General features: G+C 37.3%; 2 protein-coding genes and 2 pseudogenes across 3 annotated transcripts; 2 read left to right on the forward strand and 2 right to left on the reverse strand.

The window, feature by feature from the left end:
* Nucleotides 1-743: 743 nt before the first annotated feature.
* On the forward strand, nucleotides 744-6,010 carry LOC120147029 (laccase-5-like). 2 transcript variants are annotated; one of them, XM_039160501.1, is made up of 8 exons: nucleotides 744-849; nucleotides 945-1,096; nucleotides 1,198-1,442; nucleotides 1,540-1,668; nucleotides 1,772-2,731; nucleotides 2,805-2,935; nucleotides 4,427-4,436; nucleotides 5,991-6,010. In XM_039160501.1, the coding sequence occupies exons 1-6, from the start codon at nucleotides 748-750 to the stop codon at nucleotides 2,933-2,935; spliced, it is 1,719 nt and encodes a 572-aa protein (XP_039016432.1). In that variant the 5' UTR covers nucleotides 744-747; the 3' UTR covers nucleotides 4,427-4,436; nucleotides 5,991-6,010. The 2 variants fall into 2 exon arrangements, with proteins under 2 accessions (XP_039016432.1, XP_039016431.1); XM_039160500.1 differs by lacking the exons at nucleotides 4,427-4,436; nucleotides 5,991-6,010 and having other exon boundaries at nucleotides 2,805-2,942.
* On the forward strand, nucleotides 3,927-6,015 carry LOC120147030 (annotated as a pseudogene).
* An 807-nt stretch (nucleotides 6,016-6,822) lies between these two features.
* On the reverse strand, nucleotides 6,823-9,270 carry LOC120147028 (annotated as a pseudogene).
* A 3,218-nt stretch (nucleotides 9,271-12,488) lies between these two features.
* On the reverse strand, nucleotides 12,489-13,492 carry LOC120147031 (PRA1 family protein B3-like). The gene has a single exon (XM_039160502.1). It carries the CDS (start codon nucleotides 13,399-13,401, stop codon nucleotides 12,745-12,747), a length of 657 nt encoding a protein of 218 aa, XP_039016433.1. The 5' UTR covers nucleotides 13,402-13,492; the 3' UTR covers nucleotides 12,489-12,744.
* Nucleotides 13,493-15,176: the final 1,684 nt, after the last annotated feature.

Here is a 15,176-nt window from a genome sequence, read left to right on the forward strand (position 1 = left end):
AGGAAAAAGATAAAATAAAAAGAAAAAAAGAGAAAATGATGTGGATGAAACATGGATTCCATATCAATAAAAAAATCCACATCAGCACACTCAATTCTCATGCCACCGTTCCGTTTATGATTTAACATCCAAATTATCAAACTAGAAGTAAATCGAAAATTAATGAATAAATTGAAATTTTTAAACTTCAATAACCAAAATAGGAGTTAGAATTTTTTTTAATGAAATGTATGATATACCCAATGTTTTTTTTAGTTCAACGAACATGATAGCATGAATAAACCTTTGGTTACGTACATCTTCTCTCTAACTGTTTTACGACAATTTAACTAATTCCAACATGACTGGTTCAAGTCCCCACCAGACATGTTAAAGAAATCTGTTGTTAGACAATCAAATTATCTGTTTTTATAATAATTCTGATCACCTAATAAAATTGGAGTTTTTTTTTTTTATTTATTTTTCTTCTCTTTTCTTTACATTGTCATGAGGCTGACTTTGAATGACTGATAAATTATAAAATATTATATTCATATGAGGTAGTCATTTCAGTAAATTAGTTGCATATAATTCCTTGTGAGGCAAACATTGAAGAAACTAATAGGCTAGTGGGTGCAACTACCTGCAGGTTTGAACCAAGTTTTTTCCTGGAAAAAAAACTACATCTCTTTCCTATAAATACCCTTTTCTCTATCTCTCATATCAATACCAAAAGGCATAGATTTGAGCTGAGTAAGCTTTGATCAAATGGAGATTTTCAAGAATTTTTCTTTCATTGTCATTGGTAGTTTCCTTGTCATTTGCTCTGTGTTGTCTGCAAATGCTGAAGTTCATCGACAACGATTCGTTGTATGGCTTCGTTTCTTTCTTTCTATCTTAATTTGTCCATTGTTTTCGTTTGATTTGAATCAAAGAGTTGATGTTGGTCATTTTCAATGAAACAGATTGAAGCGACAAAAGTGAAGAGGCTCTGCAAGACTCACAACACCATCACTGTCAATGGCATGCTTCCTGGACCTACCTTGGAGATCAAGAATGGCGACACCCTTGAAGTTCTTGTTGTCAACAAAGCCAGATATAATGTCACCATCCACTGGTAATTCATTCATTCATGCTTGCATGCTTGCATGCCATCAGCTTTCTAGTTGCATATGGTCATTTGCACATTTGAGTTACCATAACCACTTTGATATATAGGCATGGTGTTCGGCAAATGAGAACTGGATGGGCAGATGGACCGGAATTTGTGACTCAGTGTCCGATTAGATCCGGAGGAAGTTACACTTACAGGTTTACAGTTCAAGGACAAGAAGGAACATTGTGGTGGCATGCTCACAGTTCATGGCTTAGAGCCACTGTTTATGGAGCTCTCATCATCCGTCCCAGAGACGGCGAATCCTACCCTTTCCCTAAGCCGAAACGCGAAACACCAATCCTTCTCGGTAAAAAACATCTTAACATCAACAAATCCTTTTAGACTATGAGTAGAATTATGATAATCAAAAGGAAATGTGATGTTAATGGTATGATTATGATCAGGTGAATGGTGGGATGCAAACCCCATTGATGTTGTGAGGGAAGCAACAAGAACAGGGGCAGCTCCAAATGTCTCTGATGCATATACCATCAATGGTCAACCTGGTGATCTCTATAAATGCTCCTCCAAAGGTAATTTCCGTTCCTTATTTCAGCCGGTGCGCCGGTCCTTTCAAGATCTTAATAACTGAAATTCAAACTTGAATTGCAAATGATTTATATTCTATATTTGCAGAGACTACAATAGTTCCCATTGACTACGGCGAGACGAATCTCCTCAGAGTGATCAATGCCGCCTTGAACCAACCCCTTTTCTTCAAAGTAGCTAACCATAAGCTCACCGTTGTTGGAGCTGATGCTTCCTATACCAAACCATTTACCACTTCAGTCCTCATGCTAGGACCTGGCCAAACCACTGATGTTTTGATCCAAGGTGATCAGCCACCATCTCGATATTACATGGCGGGTCGAGCCTACCAAAGTGCACAAAATGCACCATTCGACAACACGACCACCACTGCCATTCTTGAATACAAGTCTGCCAATTGTGCTGCCAAAAACTGCAAGGTCACCACTCCAGTTATGCCTTCTTTGCCAGCCTACAATGATACTAATACTGTCACAGCCTTCAGCCAAAGCTTTAGGAGTCGAGAAAAGGTCGAAGTCCCAACCGATATCGATGAAAGCCTGTTCTTCACAGTTGGTCTGGGGCTCAACAACTGCCCACCAAATTTCCGCAAGCGTCGATGCCAAGGACCGAATGGTACACGATTCACAGCTAGCATGAACAATGTCTCATTTGTGCTCCCACGGAACTTCTCTTTGTTACAAGCTCACCAACAGGGAATTCCAGGGGTTTTCACCACAGATTTCCCCGGGACCCCTCCATTGAAATTCGATTACACCGGAAACGTGAGCCGGTCCCTCTTTCAGCCTGTTCCGGGAACCAAGCTGTACAAATTGAAGTATGGTTCAAGAGTACAAATAGTGATTCAAGACACAAGCATTGTGACACCAGAGAACCACCCGATTCATCTTCATGGATACGATTTCTATATAATAGCAGAAGGTTTTGGGAACTTCAATCCACAAAGAGATACATCGAAATTCAATCTTGTTGATCCACCTTTGAGGAACACAGTGGGAGTGCCAGTGAATGGATGGGCAGTCATAAGATTCGTAGCAGATAATCCAGGTAAAAACATCTTTAAAAATTACTTAATTTCTCATGTTAATGAAATCATTCATTTCTTGTTGTGAAATGACAGGAGTTTGGCTAATGCACTGTCACCTGGATGTGCATATCAATTGGGGTTTGGCAATGGCTTTCCTTGTTGAAAATGGAGTTGGAGAATTACAGACCATCCAACCACCACCGTCAGATTTGCCTATATGTTAGAGACAATTCGGCCTCATCGTCTCCAAAAAAACATTATAATTAGTGAAAATCATAAACCCAACAAGAAGGTCTAATTGCAAATGTATTCTTTTCATTACAGAAAGTTTTGTTTTGTTTTTTTAATTCAACTTAATTGTTTCTTCTGATATTGCTGTTAAAACAATTTAGATTTTGGATTCTAATGGAAGATCTGATTACAAAAAGTAAGAAACAAATGAAATAGATTATTCATTAATTGCAGAGATGGCCAGGTCAAGACTTAACTTTCTGAAACAACTGCTCTTAACAAACATCTCTTTAATTTAAAAAACACCATAAGCAATTAACAACCATGATTAACCAGCAGAAGATGGCTTGTTCAGCGCATCAGCAAAATGCAGATCTAAGTCTAGTTTTAGCTTTACCGGTTCTCTAACATAAATCCTTTCTTTATCTGTTCTATGTCAATCTAACTAATTTCAACTATCATGACTGGTGGAAGTCGACAAGGGTCGAGTTGAATTCGAATAATATTAGTTGAATCTGAGTGCCAAATTGACAGTATAACATAGAGTTCATATTGCACATGAAGAAATTACTCACTTTTAATAGGCTAGTAGGTGCAGCAGCCTTCTGCAGGTTTGAACCAAGTCATTGCCTGAAAGTATCACCATTTTGCCAAATCAAACACCAAATCTGCCAACTTCTAAACAACCATCTCCCTTTCCTATATAAACCCTTTTCTCTATCTCACTCAAATCACCAAAAGCAAAGAATTTAGCTAACTAATTAAGCTTTGATAAAATGGTAATTTTCAAGACATTTTCCTTCATTTTCCTTGTCCTTTGTTCTGCATTTTCTGCAAATGCGGAAACTCAACGACGCAAATTTGTTGTACGTCTTCATTTCTTTCTTTTAATCTTAATTTGTTTTGATTAGATTTATGTCAAAGTTTTGATGTTGGTGATTTGAATGAAAAAGATTGAAGCAACTAAAGTGAAGAGGCTCTGCAAGACTCATAACACCCATGACTGTTAATGGTATGTTTCCTGGACCCACCTTGGAGATAAAAAATGGTGACACCCTTGAAGTCCTAGTTGTCAACAAATCCAGATATAATGTCACCATCCACTGGTAATTCATTCACTCATGCATACATGCCATCAGCTTTGTAGTTGCATGTGGTCATTTGCACATTTGAGTTACCATAAACACTTTGATAGATAGGCATGGTGTTCGGCAAATGAGAACTGGATGGGCAGATGGACCGGAATTTGTGACTCAGTGTCCGATTAGACCCGGAGGTAGTTACACTTACAGGTTTACAGTTCAAGGACAACAAGGAACATTGTGGTGGCATGCTCACAGTTCATGGCTTAGAGCCACTGTTTATGGAGCTCTCATCATCCGCCCCAGAGACGGTGAATCCTATCCTTTCCCTAAGCCAAAACGCGTAACACCAATCCTTCTCGGTAAAAAATACATCTTAAATATCTACAATTATGATGATCAAAAGAATAAATTATGTTGATGATATGATTATGAATAGGTGAATGGTGGGATGCAAACCCCATTGATGTTGCGAGGGAAGCAACAAGAACAGGGGCAACTCCAAATGTCTCTGATGCATATACCATCAATGTTCAACCTGGCCGTGATCTCTTTAAATGCTCCTCTGAAGGTAATTTTCTTCCCTCGGTTCAGACCGAGTGAACCACACCTTCAGGTTTCAAGCTTTAAGGGTTTAGCCGGTGCCACGGTCATTTCAAGATCATAGCCATAATAACTGAACTTCAAACTCGAGTTCCATTTTCTTTTTGAAGAGACTACAATAGTTCCCATTGACTTCGGTGAGACGAATCTCCTCAGGGTCATCGATGCCGCCTTGAACCAACCCCTTTTCTTCAAAGTAGCCAGCCATAAACTCACCGTTGTTGGAGCTGATGCTTCCTATACCAAACCCTTCACCACTTCAGTCCTCATGATGGGCCCTGGCCAAACAATGGATGTTTTGATCCAAGGTGATCGGCCACCTTCTCGATATTACGTGGCGGCTCGAGCCTACCAAAGTGCGCAAAACTCACCATTCGACAACACAACAACCACTGCCATTCTCGAATACAAGTCTGCCACTTATGCTGCCAAAAACTGCAAGGCAACAACTCCAGTTATGCCTTCTTTACCAGCCTACAATGATACCAACAGAGTCACAGCCTTCATCCAAAGCTTTAGGAGTCAACAAAAGGTCGAAGTCCCGACTGATATCGACGAAAGCCTCTTCTTCACAGTCGGTCTTGGACTCAACTGCCCACCGAATTTCCACAAGCGTCGTTGCCAAGGACCAAATGGTAATCGTTTCACAGCTAGCATGAACAATTTCTCATTTGTGCTCTCGCGGAACTTCTCTTTGTTACAAGCTCACCAACAGGGAATTCCAGGGGGTTTCACCACAGATTTCCCAGTTACAAGCTCACCAACAGGGAATTCCAGGGGGTTTCACCACAGATTTCCCAGGAGCCCCTCCATTGAAATTCAATTACACCGGAAACGTGAGCCGATCCCTCTTTCAGCCTGTTCCGGGAACCAAGTCGTACAAATTGGAGTATGGTTCAAGAGTACAAATCGTGATTCAAGACACAAGCATTGTGACACCGGAGAATCACCCGATTCATCTTCATGGATACGATTTCTATATCATAGTAGAAGGTTTCGGGAACTTCAATCCAAAAAGAGATACATCGAAATTCAATCTCATTGATCCACCTTTGAGGAACACAGTGGGAGTTCCAGTGTATGGATTGGCAGTCATTAGATTCGTAGCAGATAAGTCAGGTAAAAACATCATTAAAAATTACTTCTTTTAACATTCATGTTTGATAATTGAAAGTGTTTTGGTAAAAACAGGAGTGGCTAATGCACTCTCACATGGATGTTCATAACAATAGGGTTTGGCAATGGCTTTCCTTGTTGAAAATGGAGTTGGATAATTACAAACCATTCAACCACCGCCGTCAGATTTGCCTTCATGTTAGAGGGAATCCATCATCATCATCTCCCAAAACACTATAATTACTGCAAATCATAAGCCCAACAAGAAGGGTAAATTGAAAATACTTTTATTGTTATTCTTAGAGATGAATGCTTGCATTAAAAGAGACTAACCGTCATCACTTAAACTTGTTTTTTGTTTGTCAGGTTAGTCCTTTAAGATAAAATCATTCTCTTCCTTTTGAAGACATTTTCTACATCTTTTTCATAACCAATAGAATTAAACTTAAACGTAGTATTATAGAATTTTCATATTTTTTTAATTTCTTCTGCTTGTTTTGAATCATTGTAATTTGTATATTATCAGCTTGTTGGTTCTTACATTATTTTGTCAGTGACAGTTTCCTATGTATGTATGTATGTATGTATGTATGTATGTATGTATGTATGTATGTATGTATGTATGTATGTATGTATGTATGTATGTATGTATGTATGTATGTATGTATGTATGTATGTATGTATGTATGTATGTATGTACGTACGTATATGTATGTATGTATGTATGTAGTATGTATGTATGTATGTGTATGTAGTATGTATGTATGTATGTATGTATGTATGTATGGTATGTATGTATGTATGTATGTATGTATGTATGTATGTATGTATGTATGTATGTATGTATGTATGTATGCATGCATGCATGTATGTATGTGACAAAAGATTTGCATTGAAAAACAATATTTTCTCTACTGAATCAGTTGCAGACAACTTCAAAATCTCCTACTCTTTCCAGGGAACGGAAGGAAACCAACTAACCTAAATCATAACAAAACTCGCTAGATATTTACAAGCTCATAGTCTAATGTCACTCGCTAATGCCCTAATGTCACTCGCTAATGCCCTAATGTCTCTCGCTGATTCCTAATGCCCTAATGTCACTCGCTAGTCGAAGGAACTCCAGCTCCATCATCACCAGAAGGTGCAGAACTAGCAGGTGTGTCTGGTCTAATCTCTTCTAGCTGCTGGAGAACCTGTTGAACTTCAGGCCTTGCCGACGGAGATGGATCGACACAATGTAAACCCAGTTTCAAAGTGTTTAGTAACTCGTCGCCGATGGAAGATGCATCCCTCATTAACTCGAGATCAAACACTTCATTAGTCCACTCTTCTTTGACTATGGAGGCAACCCATTGTGGCAAATCCACTCCATTCATTGCCTCTCCGGGGGGATTTCCCTGTTAGGAGTTCTAAGATGATGACTCCGACGCTATAGGCGTCCGTTTTAGTGTTGGCTTTCTTAAGCTTGGAAAGCTCCGGTGCTCGGTAACCTAATGCTCCTGCGGTCGCAATTACATTTGCATTTGCAGCAGCCGTCATCAGACGAGAAAGTCCGAAATCTGCTATTTTGGCATTTATTTTCTCATCAAGTAAGACATTGCTTGATGTAAGGTTCCCATGAATGATGTTTTCTTGAGTGTGAAGGTACATCAGCCCTCTCGTAACACCCTTTGCTATTCTCATCCTTGTCGGCCAATCTACCGTTGTCTCCGGCCCTCGAGCTGCCACAAGAATCCATGTTAGAAAACATAATTAGACTTCCCTTTAATCAGTCAAAATAGTTAAAATTTTACTTACCATGAAGGAATGTTGCAAGACTCCCTTTAGGCATGTAATCAAAAACAAGAAGCTTTTCTCCTTTAGGTCCCAAGTAATAAGCCCTCATCGCGAGAAGATTCCGATGCCGGATTTTGCCTAGAAGATTAACCTCGGTTTCGAATTCCTTTTGACCTTTGGTAATCTTCTCTCTTAATCTCTTCACTGCTACCTGGTTCCCATCCTCTAATGTGGCGTTGTAAACAGTCCCATAAGTACTTTTCCCCATAATCTCAGCAGTGGCACATAGAAGATCATCAGCAGTGAACACCATGGGACCATCGAAATGAACTAGTTTCCCACCAGTTTCTCCTCCCGGTTCGATTTCGCCAGCCGGAGTTGGAATCCCCTTCTCGCCTGCAGAAGACTAAGAAGCGGCTGGGGTCGTTGTTTGACCGTCTTTTTCTTTCGATGTAGCCCTTATAATCAAGGCGCACAGCAAAATCAAACATAGAACAAGGAGAACTATAAGAAGGGTTCCAACAGCAATCAGGATTATGTCTTTGGTACTAAGTTTTCGATGTTTATGTCTCGGTTTCTCGACGGCGAAGAAGGTAGATTCTGCAAAGGTGGTGGAGAAGGGCATGGAGGTGATCCACTATATCCACATAACTCGATATTCCCGACAAAAGAGCTCGAGTTGAACTTTTGGGACAGTGGAGCTGGAACAAGACCAGACAGGTTATTATATGAAACATTGAAGGAATTAAAAGTTTTGAGATTTGCTAGTGAAAATGGGATTTCTCCACTGAGCTTATTCCCCGACAAATCAAGTTTAGTCAAACTGGAAATGTTCCCAACAGATGCTGGAATTGGACCACTCAATTTGTTTCTCTTCAAAACAAGAACTGAAAGGTTGTGTAAACCCTGAATGGATTCAGGGATTTGGTCTTCAAGGCCATTGCTTTCCAGGTTCAAAACAACAAGAGAGGAAAGATTGAAGAGACTAACAGGCAAGCTTCCATTGATTGCATTATAAGAAAGGTCTAGATTTCTAAGCCTGGAATGATTTTGGGGACCCCAAGAATCTGGGATTGGACCAGAGAGGTTGTTGGGTTGAAGGTCAAGGAAAATAAGAGAACTTGACCGAGCGAAACTAACCGGGACCGATCCCGAAATCAAATTGAAGCTCAAGTTGAGCCTATAAAGCTTAGTAGAATTTGCAAGACTCTCAGGGACTACACCAGTGAGTGAATTGTTACTCAGGTCAAGAGTTTGAAGCGAAGGGCATGACCCTAATGTAGCCGGGATCGAACCCGAAAGCCTATTCTTGAACAATTGAACACCTCTAAGATCAGGAAGAACGCCCAATGCACGAGGTATCGAGCCTTGGATTACATCATCGTGGAGGCTAAGCTTACGAAGAGCTTGAAGCTGACCGATTTTCTCTGTAATTCTACCACCTAAACCTTTCCATGGGAGTTGAATAACAATGAATTGACCTTTTGCACACTTGATCCCGACCCAACCGTTCCAGCTCTTTAAGAACCCTTTGGAATCGATTAACTCTTGCTTAAACGCTTGAAGGGCTTGGAAATCAGCTGCTGTGACGACAACACCATCCCAACCCTGCTGATCACTTGAAACTGGTTCAATGAAGAAGCAACTGAAGAAACAAACAAGAAAGAAAATGTGGGTGAAAGGAGAAATACCCTTTGGTTCATCGTTTTGTTTATGCATTGCCATTAATGAATGAGTGGCAAACAGCTTAGAAATGGGGTTTAAGTGAAGTTTGAAGGCATGGGAGGAATGAAACAGAGGAAATGGGTAAACTTTACCAGAGGTGGGGTTTTACAGGGAAAGAACCACGTGAAGATCTCTGAAAGAGAGAATCTTTTGGCATTGGGACAAAATAGAAAAGGAAAAATAAAACCAAAACAGAAGACAAATGTCTGATGAAGATGTAATAAGGTAGCCTCTAGCGGCTAGTTTTTTTTTAATTTTTATTTTTGGAGGGGATTTCGAATTTCTCAATGTCGTTTTAAGTCTACGTTTTGACTGGCGTTCCTCTTATAACGGCTATCTTTTTTGAAATGGGTCCTACCCAAGAGACACCTGCAGGCTGCAGGAGATGATTATAATAGTATTATATTTGTGATGTTTTTCTTGAATCATATTTAAATTTAGATTGATAAAAGATAATGTTGTTCTTTTTAAAAATTTAGATTCAAATAATTATAGTTGTAAAGTATAAGTACGATATTAATGGACTACGAAACATTTTGAGCAAATTCTACATAATAATCACTTCAAATTATTAAAAAAACTAAGTTTAAGTGTTTTTGAAAACGTTTGATTATTTTTTAAAAAAATTAAAGCATATTTATCAAAATAATTATTTTGACCCCAATTTTTTGGAATGTTTTGACCACCAATGTTTGATTTTACCATAAAAAACCCTTAACATTTAACGTAATAGTCACTTTGGTCTTTATTCTTTTTTTCTAGAGCATTTTAACACTCAAAGTTTTCTAGGTTAAAATGCCCCTATTTTAGAACGTTAATAGTTTGTTAATTAATGATTTTCATTCATAGAAGGATATTTTTTTGCCTCAAAATGAAAACTTAGTAACTAAAATGTTAAAAAAAATAAAATCAAAATGATTATTTTAATAAAATTGGGGTCTAATTTTAATATCGTGCCAAAAATTAGATAGTTTATAATTTTTTTCATTCATTTAAGTGTCTCGTCAATAACTTCATTTCACATCCAAAATGCTAGTTTAATATTGGCTCTCGAGAACAATAATTTTAAGATTCAAATTCTAATCTTCACCCGAAATTGTTATGAAAAAAAAAACTCATTTTATATGAAAATCACTTTTATTAGATTTTTAATTTGAAAATTCAAACAATAATATTAAACATTTTTAAGATAAGAAAAAGGTAAAATGATTGTGTTAATTACGAGGGATGTGAGGATTTTGAGGGAGTGATACGAGGTTAAGATAAGATATTGAAATGTGATTTTGCGTTATAAAGTGTTGGATTTCATAAATTAATAATGATTTTATGATACGTTTGTATGAGATTTGAAGCTGAGTTGTTAAGTCCAAATCCGACATTATGGGTTTCATGTGAATGCATTTATGGCTTCCATTCTCAACCCATTTTTCCACATTAAATGGTACAGCACTTCAAACAAACTTAACTGTAGTTTTAACCTGATTCCTTCAACCAGACATGAAATTCCAATCACTGCATTTACAACCCATGCATGGTATCTACCAAACACATGCCATACATACATATCCCCATGGCATTACACTGTTCATGGTGAACTTTACTGAACCATATATATAGAGAGACGGAACTAAGATCAAACATTGAGAGATGTGAGGATTTATTAAATATAAGACCTTATTTGATTAATATATAAACTAACAATGACTTAAAATGTTATTCTACCAAAAAGTTTGGAAGGGCCACAATCCCTCCCACCCAACAAATGGCAACAATACAATACCATCCAAATGACATTGTAATCTGTTCCCCTAACCTCACCTAAAGTTAATATGATCAGCCAAATGCCCAGAGCGGGAAACCATGAGAGGTTCTCAACCTTTTTTTCCCTGTGCTCGCCATATCTCTATACTCATGTCAGAATTTGCGTTGAACACAGATTTCGCATGAATAATTCAAGCAAAATGAACAGTGGGAGCAACATAGACAACCAGAATGTTTCATGTTTAAAGAAAAAGCATTCAGAAGAAAACCATTTCTATTTTCGCTTCACTATAAATAAACCGCAAGCCTGGTTTATCAGATGCAACGACAATAGCCAGCAGAAACATTTTTTAATGTCACAGAAACTACATTATGCACTAATGATAAGAGGCGCTTTGCCCTCGGAAGATGGGAACAAAACAACTTTGAACAGTTGATGACGAATATATTACCGACGATTAGGCAATAAATGATTTAATGTTACCACAGCTGGCATTTAACCTCCTTATCATTACACCTAATACACCGACGATCAGGCAATAAACGATGCTATTCTGTATGTAGGAACATAAAACAAAAGGAACATCTCATTAGACTACATTTGAAGGTATTTCATGATTTTAGCACTATCAAGGATAGCAATTTTACTTGGCCGAGAACCTACGAGATTTCATGCATGTAAAAGTAGAGAAGACCATAAAACATGTGTTATCTAACAAGTACTATCATATTAAATCATTAAGCACACCAGTAAGTAGACAGGTTTTTATTTTTGAAGGTCAGTAAGCAGACGGTTACTACTAATCCTATTTGGTAAACTCAAAAGCAGAAATTTTGAATCGGTACTAGCTTCATAACATGATGACAGACACTTGAACAACATTGTTCTCACACATCTTGCAAGATGTACCATTTTCGAACAAATATGGAATAGTTTTAACCCCAATTCCACAGAAATTCAATTACTACAAGTTGATTGATGATTCTACTAAATCAAATAGCATACACTATGACGGCATCTCTAAAGAATCAGAATCACCTAATCATCGAAGATGTTAACCAATCAAGCTATTAATGCCCAACATTCACGTAAGCTAGAATCAATACACAATTTAATCTTTAAGCAACAATCAGAGCTAAAGTACAGGACAAACCAGTTAGCTAGGCCAAACCCCCACCTATGTTTAATTGCACTGGAGTATGAGTGTCGAATATAAGTACATCCTACATGGGTATGTTCAATTTTTTATAAGCTTTTTCATATACTTGAAGGGTTATCTCCTCAGACCCATGTCTGAACATTCATTGGACAAAGTCAAGGACATATTACTTCAAAAAAAATGAAGACCCAAGCAACATAGACCTCTATATTCACGAACAAGTAATTACTAAAGCATAACTTCCAACAAACAATTGCTATTAGACCTGAAAAACAGCAGTATAACTGTATAAGGCCTTGAGAAATAGAACATGAATACAAATACAATTGTTTCGTAAACAATTTTAAGCAAAATCTGATTCATAAAAATCAAAATTCCGAAGGTAATTAATACAGTATCCAAATCAAAACACCATAAGATGAAGATCTAACTCTTAATCCAAGTTCAGATTCAAATCTACATACAAAGGACATTAAGTAACAATTGAATATTCTAAAGAGTAAATCCTAATCGATTTGCCATAAGCGAAGGAAGTAAAAAAAATCATAAGCATGTAATGCTTGAAAGACCTGTTGATCACACGCGTGAGGCAACTGCAGGTGCGGCCGCAGCAGCTGCAGAGGTGGCGGCGCTGCCGAGGAATGAAAGGAATCCGGAGTTCGCGGGCTCCTGATCGTCTAAGAACAAGTCCTCTGGAACCCTAAAAGCACCGTGTAAGCAAACGATGGCGACACCAACCAAGAGCGCAGAGATCAAGAGCGATCCAACGCTGGTCAAGAAGACGACGAAGACGGTCAATACCATCAATGAGCCAAGCGTCTCGCGATCGGAGAACGTACGGCCGAAGATCACAACAGGTTGATCCGACGGTCGGAAGAGGTAAAGGAGGACCCAAGCGGCAAGGAGGCCAAGGAGGACGAGCAGAGAGAAGGGATGCGATAGGATAGAGAAAGCGAGCACAACCGCCAGCAGAGTAACATAATTGACCTTGAAGTATGAGAGGTTTCTGCGGATCCGGGAATAGGCGTCTGTTAAATTATCGGGCCGGGCCATGGCGGACCGATCTATGAGCTCGTACCAAGGACGGCGTTGGGAGAATCCTTGACGAATCGAGGAGGAAAGGCGCGACAGGAACGCGCGAAACGCGGGCGTGGCTATCGGAGGCTGCGATTGGGCACCAGTACCCGCCGTAGATTGAGAGGTAGTCATCGGAATGGTCGCGGGGGGCGCCATGGGTAACGAGTGAGACGGAAGTAAAGGTGGCGCGTGGGTTGGTGCTACCGTTTTTTTATAGCAATAGCAATTTGAGAGTACGGGGAAGTAGTTAACGGTGGATTGGTTATTTATTTCATTAAAGGTGCTAGGCCTGTAAATGAGACGAGACAGATCGTGAACTACTCGAAATTAATTTGATCTTGACTCGATAAATACTCATATCGAATGGACTCGACTTGAGCTTGAACTCGACTCGAGTTCTTAACGAGCTAAAACAAGCTACTAGATACTCGACTCGAAAAACTTGAGCAGCTCGAAAAAAATGTTATATTATAATTTTAGATTTTTTAAAATTACATTATTAAAATTACATTATTGATGAATAAATATTCTTGAATTGAAAATGGTTAACAATTATTTTTAAATAAATATTCTTATATTTATTTTAAATTAATAAAAAAATTATTTATCTAATGACAAATATTTAATATATTTCTAATGATAATATTTGCAATAACAATTTTTTTTAAATTGTTGTTATATTTTGAGGTTTCGAGTTCAAATATCATAAATATCAAGGGTTTGAGCATTTAATATCAGTATATTATATTGTACTTACCTCGTAACTAATTTTTTGTTTGATAATACATATAATATAATAAAAAATATGATTCAATTTAAATATTAATAATTTAAAAAATATATATCAAAATAGAGTATAATCGATTTTATAAAGAATTAAGAAAGAAAATCATTTAGACTTACATTAATATCTTAATTAACAAAATTAATGGCATCAAATCATATTTGAGAGAAAATGATCATCCCTACTACTAACTTGTACCATATAAAGTGATAGGATTTAGGGTTTATAATTTAGGGTTTAGGGTTTAGAGTTTATGTGATAGGATTTATGGTTTAGGTTTAGAGTTTATGTGATATGATTTAGGGTTTAGGGTTAAGATTTTTGTTCCTCAAAAAGCAAAAGAAAAACAATTTCACTAAGCCATCTAATTCCTTCTAATTATGTGACAAGGTTTAGGATTTAGGGTTTATAGTTTATGTGATAAGGTTTAGGATTTAGGATTTAGGGTATAGGGTTTATGTGATATGATTTAGGGTTTAGGATTTAGGGTTTATGTGATATGATTTAGGATTTAAGGTTTATAATTTATGTGATAGGATTTACGGTTTATGGTTTACGGTTTAGTGTTTAGGATTTATGATTTACGGTTTAGTGTTTATAATTTTAAACAATTTTTCGAAAAAAAAATTATGTGTGCAACTAGATTAAATTTATATAATTATCAAGATGTTTTTATCAATTTAACACGGTAGATCCGATAAATAACCAATCTTTAAATAAATTTAAAACAAATTAATTGTAAGGTTTACTTAGAAATACGAAAATTAAAGGAATGGTTGTAAATGTTTAATTTTAAAGTTTAATAAAAAAATTATATATAATTGCAAGAATAATTCAAATGTATTAGCTTTTCAACGATTATTATTCAATGCTTTGTATGGGCAGACGTTATTATTCAAGCATTCCAACAATTATTTAAGCTTTTCTTTAACTACTTACAATGCTTTTTTCACGCTTTGCCTCCTTTTTTTATTTACCAAATGTTAATGCAATCCACGTGGAACGCAAACGGGGAGTGTTCAGATAATATAGTACCAATTTCATTGTTGGGAACTGTATTAGGAACTTTTTTTTGAAAAGCATTCAACTTAATAAAATGTGTAAACGAGCCCCACTACCCAAAAAAATCAATTAATAATTGATTATT

Source organism: Hibiscus syriacus, unplaced genomic scaffold (assembly GCF_006381635.1).
Source record: "Hibiscus syriacus cultivar Baekdansim isolate YM2019G1 unplaced genomic scaffold, ASM638163v2 tig00110933_pilon, whole genome shotgun sequence".
NCBI classification, from domain to species: domain Eukaryota; kingdom Viridiplantae; phylum Streptophyta; class Magnoliopsida; order Malvales; family Malvaceae; genus Hibiscus; species Hibiscus syriacus.

Coding starts and splice junctions, on each gene's coding strand:
- LOC120147031 (XM_039160502.1), bottom strand. CDS start 13,401: ATGGCGCCCCCCGCGACCATTCCGATGACTACCTCTCAATCTACGGCG.
- LOC120147029 (XM_039160501.1), top strand. CDS start 748: ATGGAGATTTTCAAGAATTTTTCTTTCATTGTCATTGGTAGTTTCCTT. Junction 1,097..1,197: donor TATAATGTCACCATCCACTG/GTAATTCATTCA, acceptor TTTGATATATAG/GCATGGTGTTCGGCAAATGA. Junction 1,443..1,539: donor CGAAACACCAATCCTTCTCG/GTAAAAAACATC, acceptor GATTATGATCAG/GTGAATGGTGGGATGCAAAC.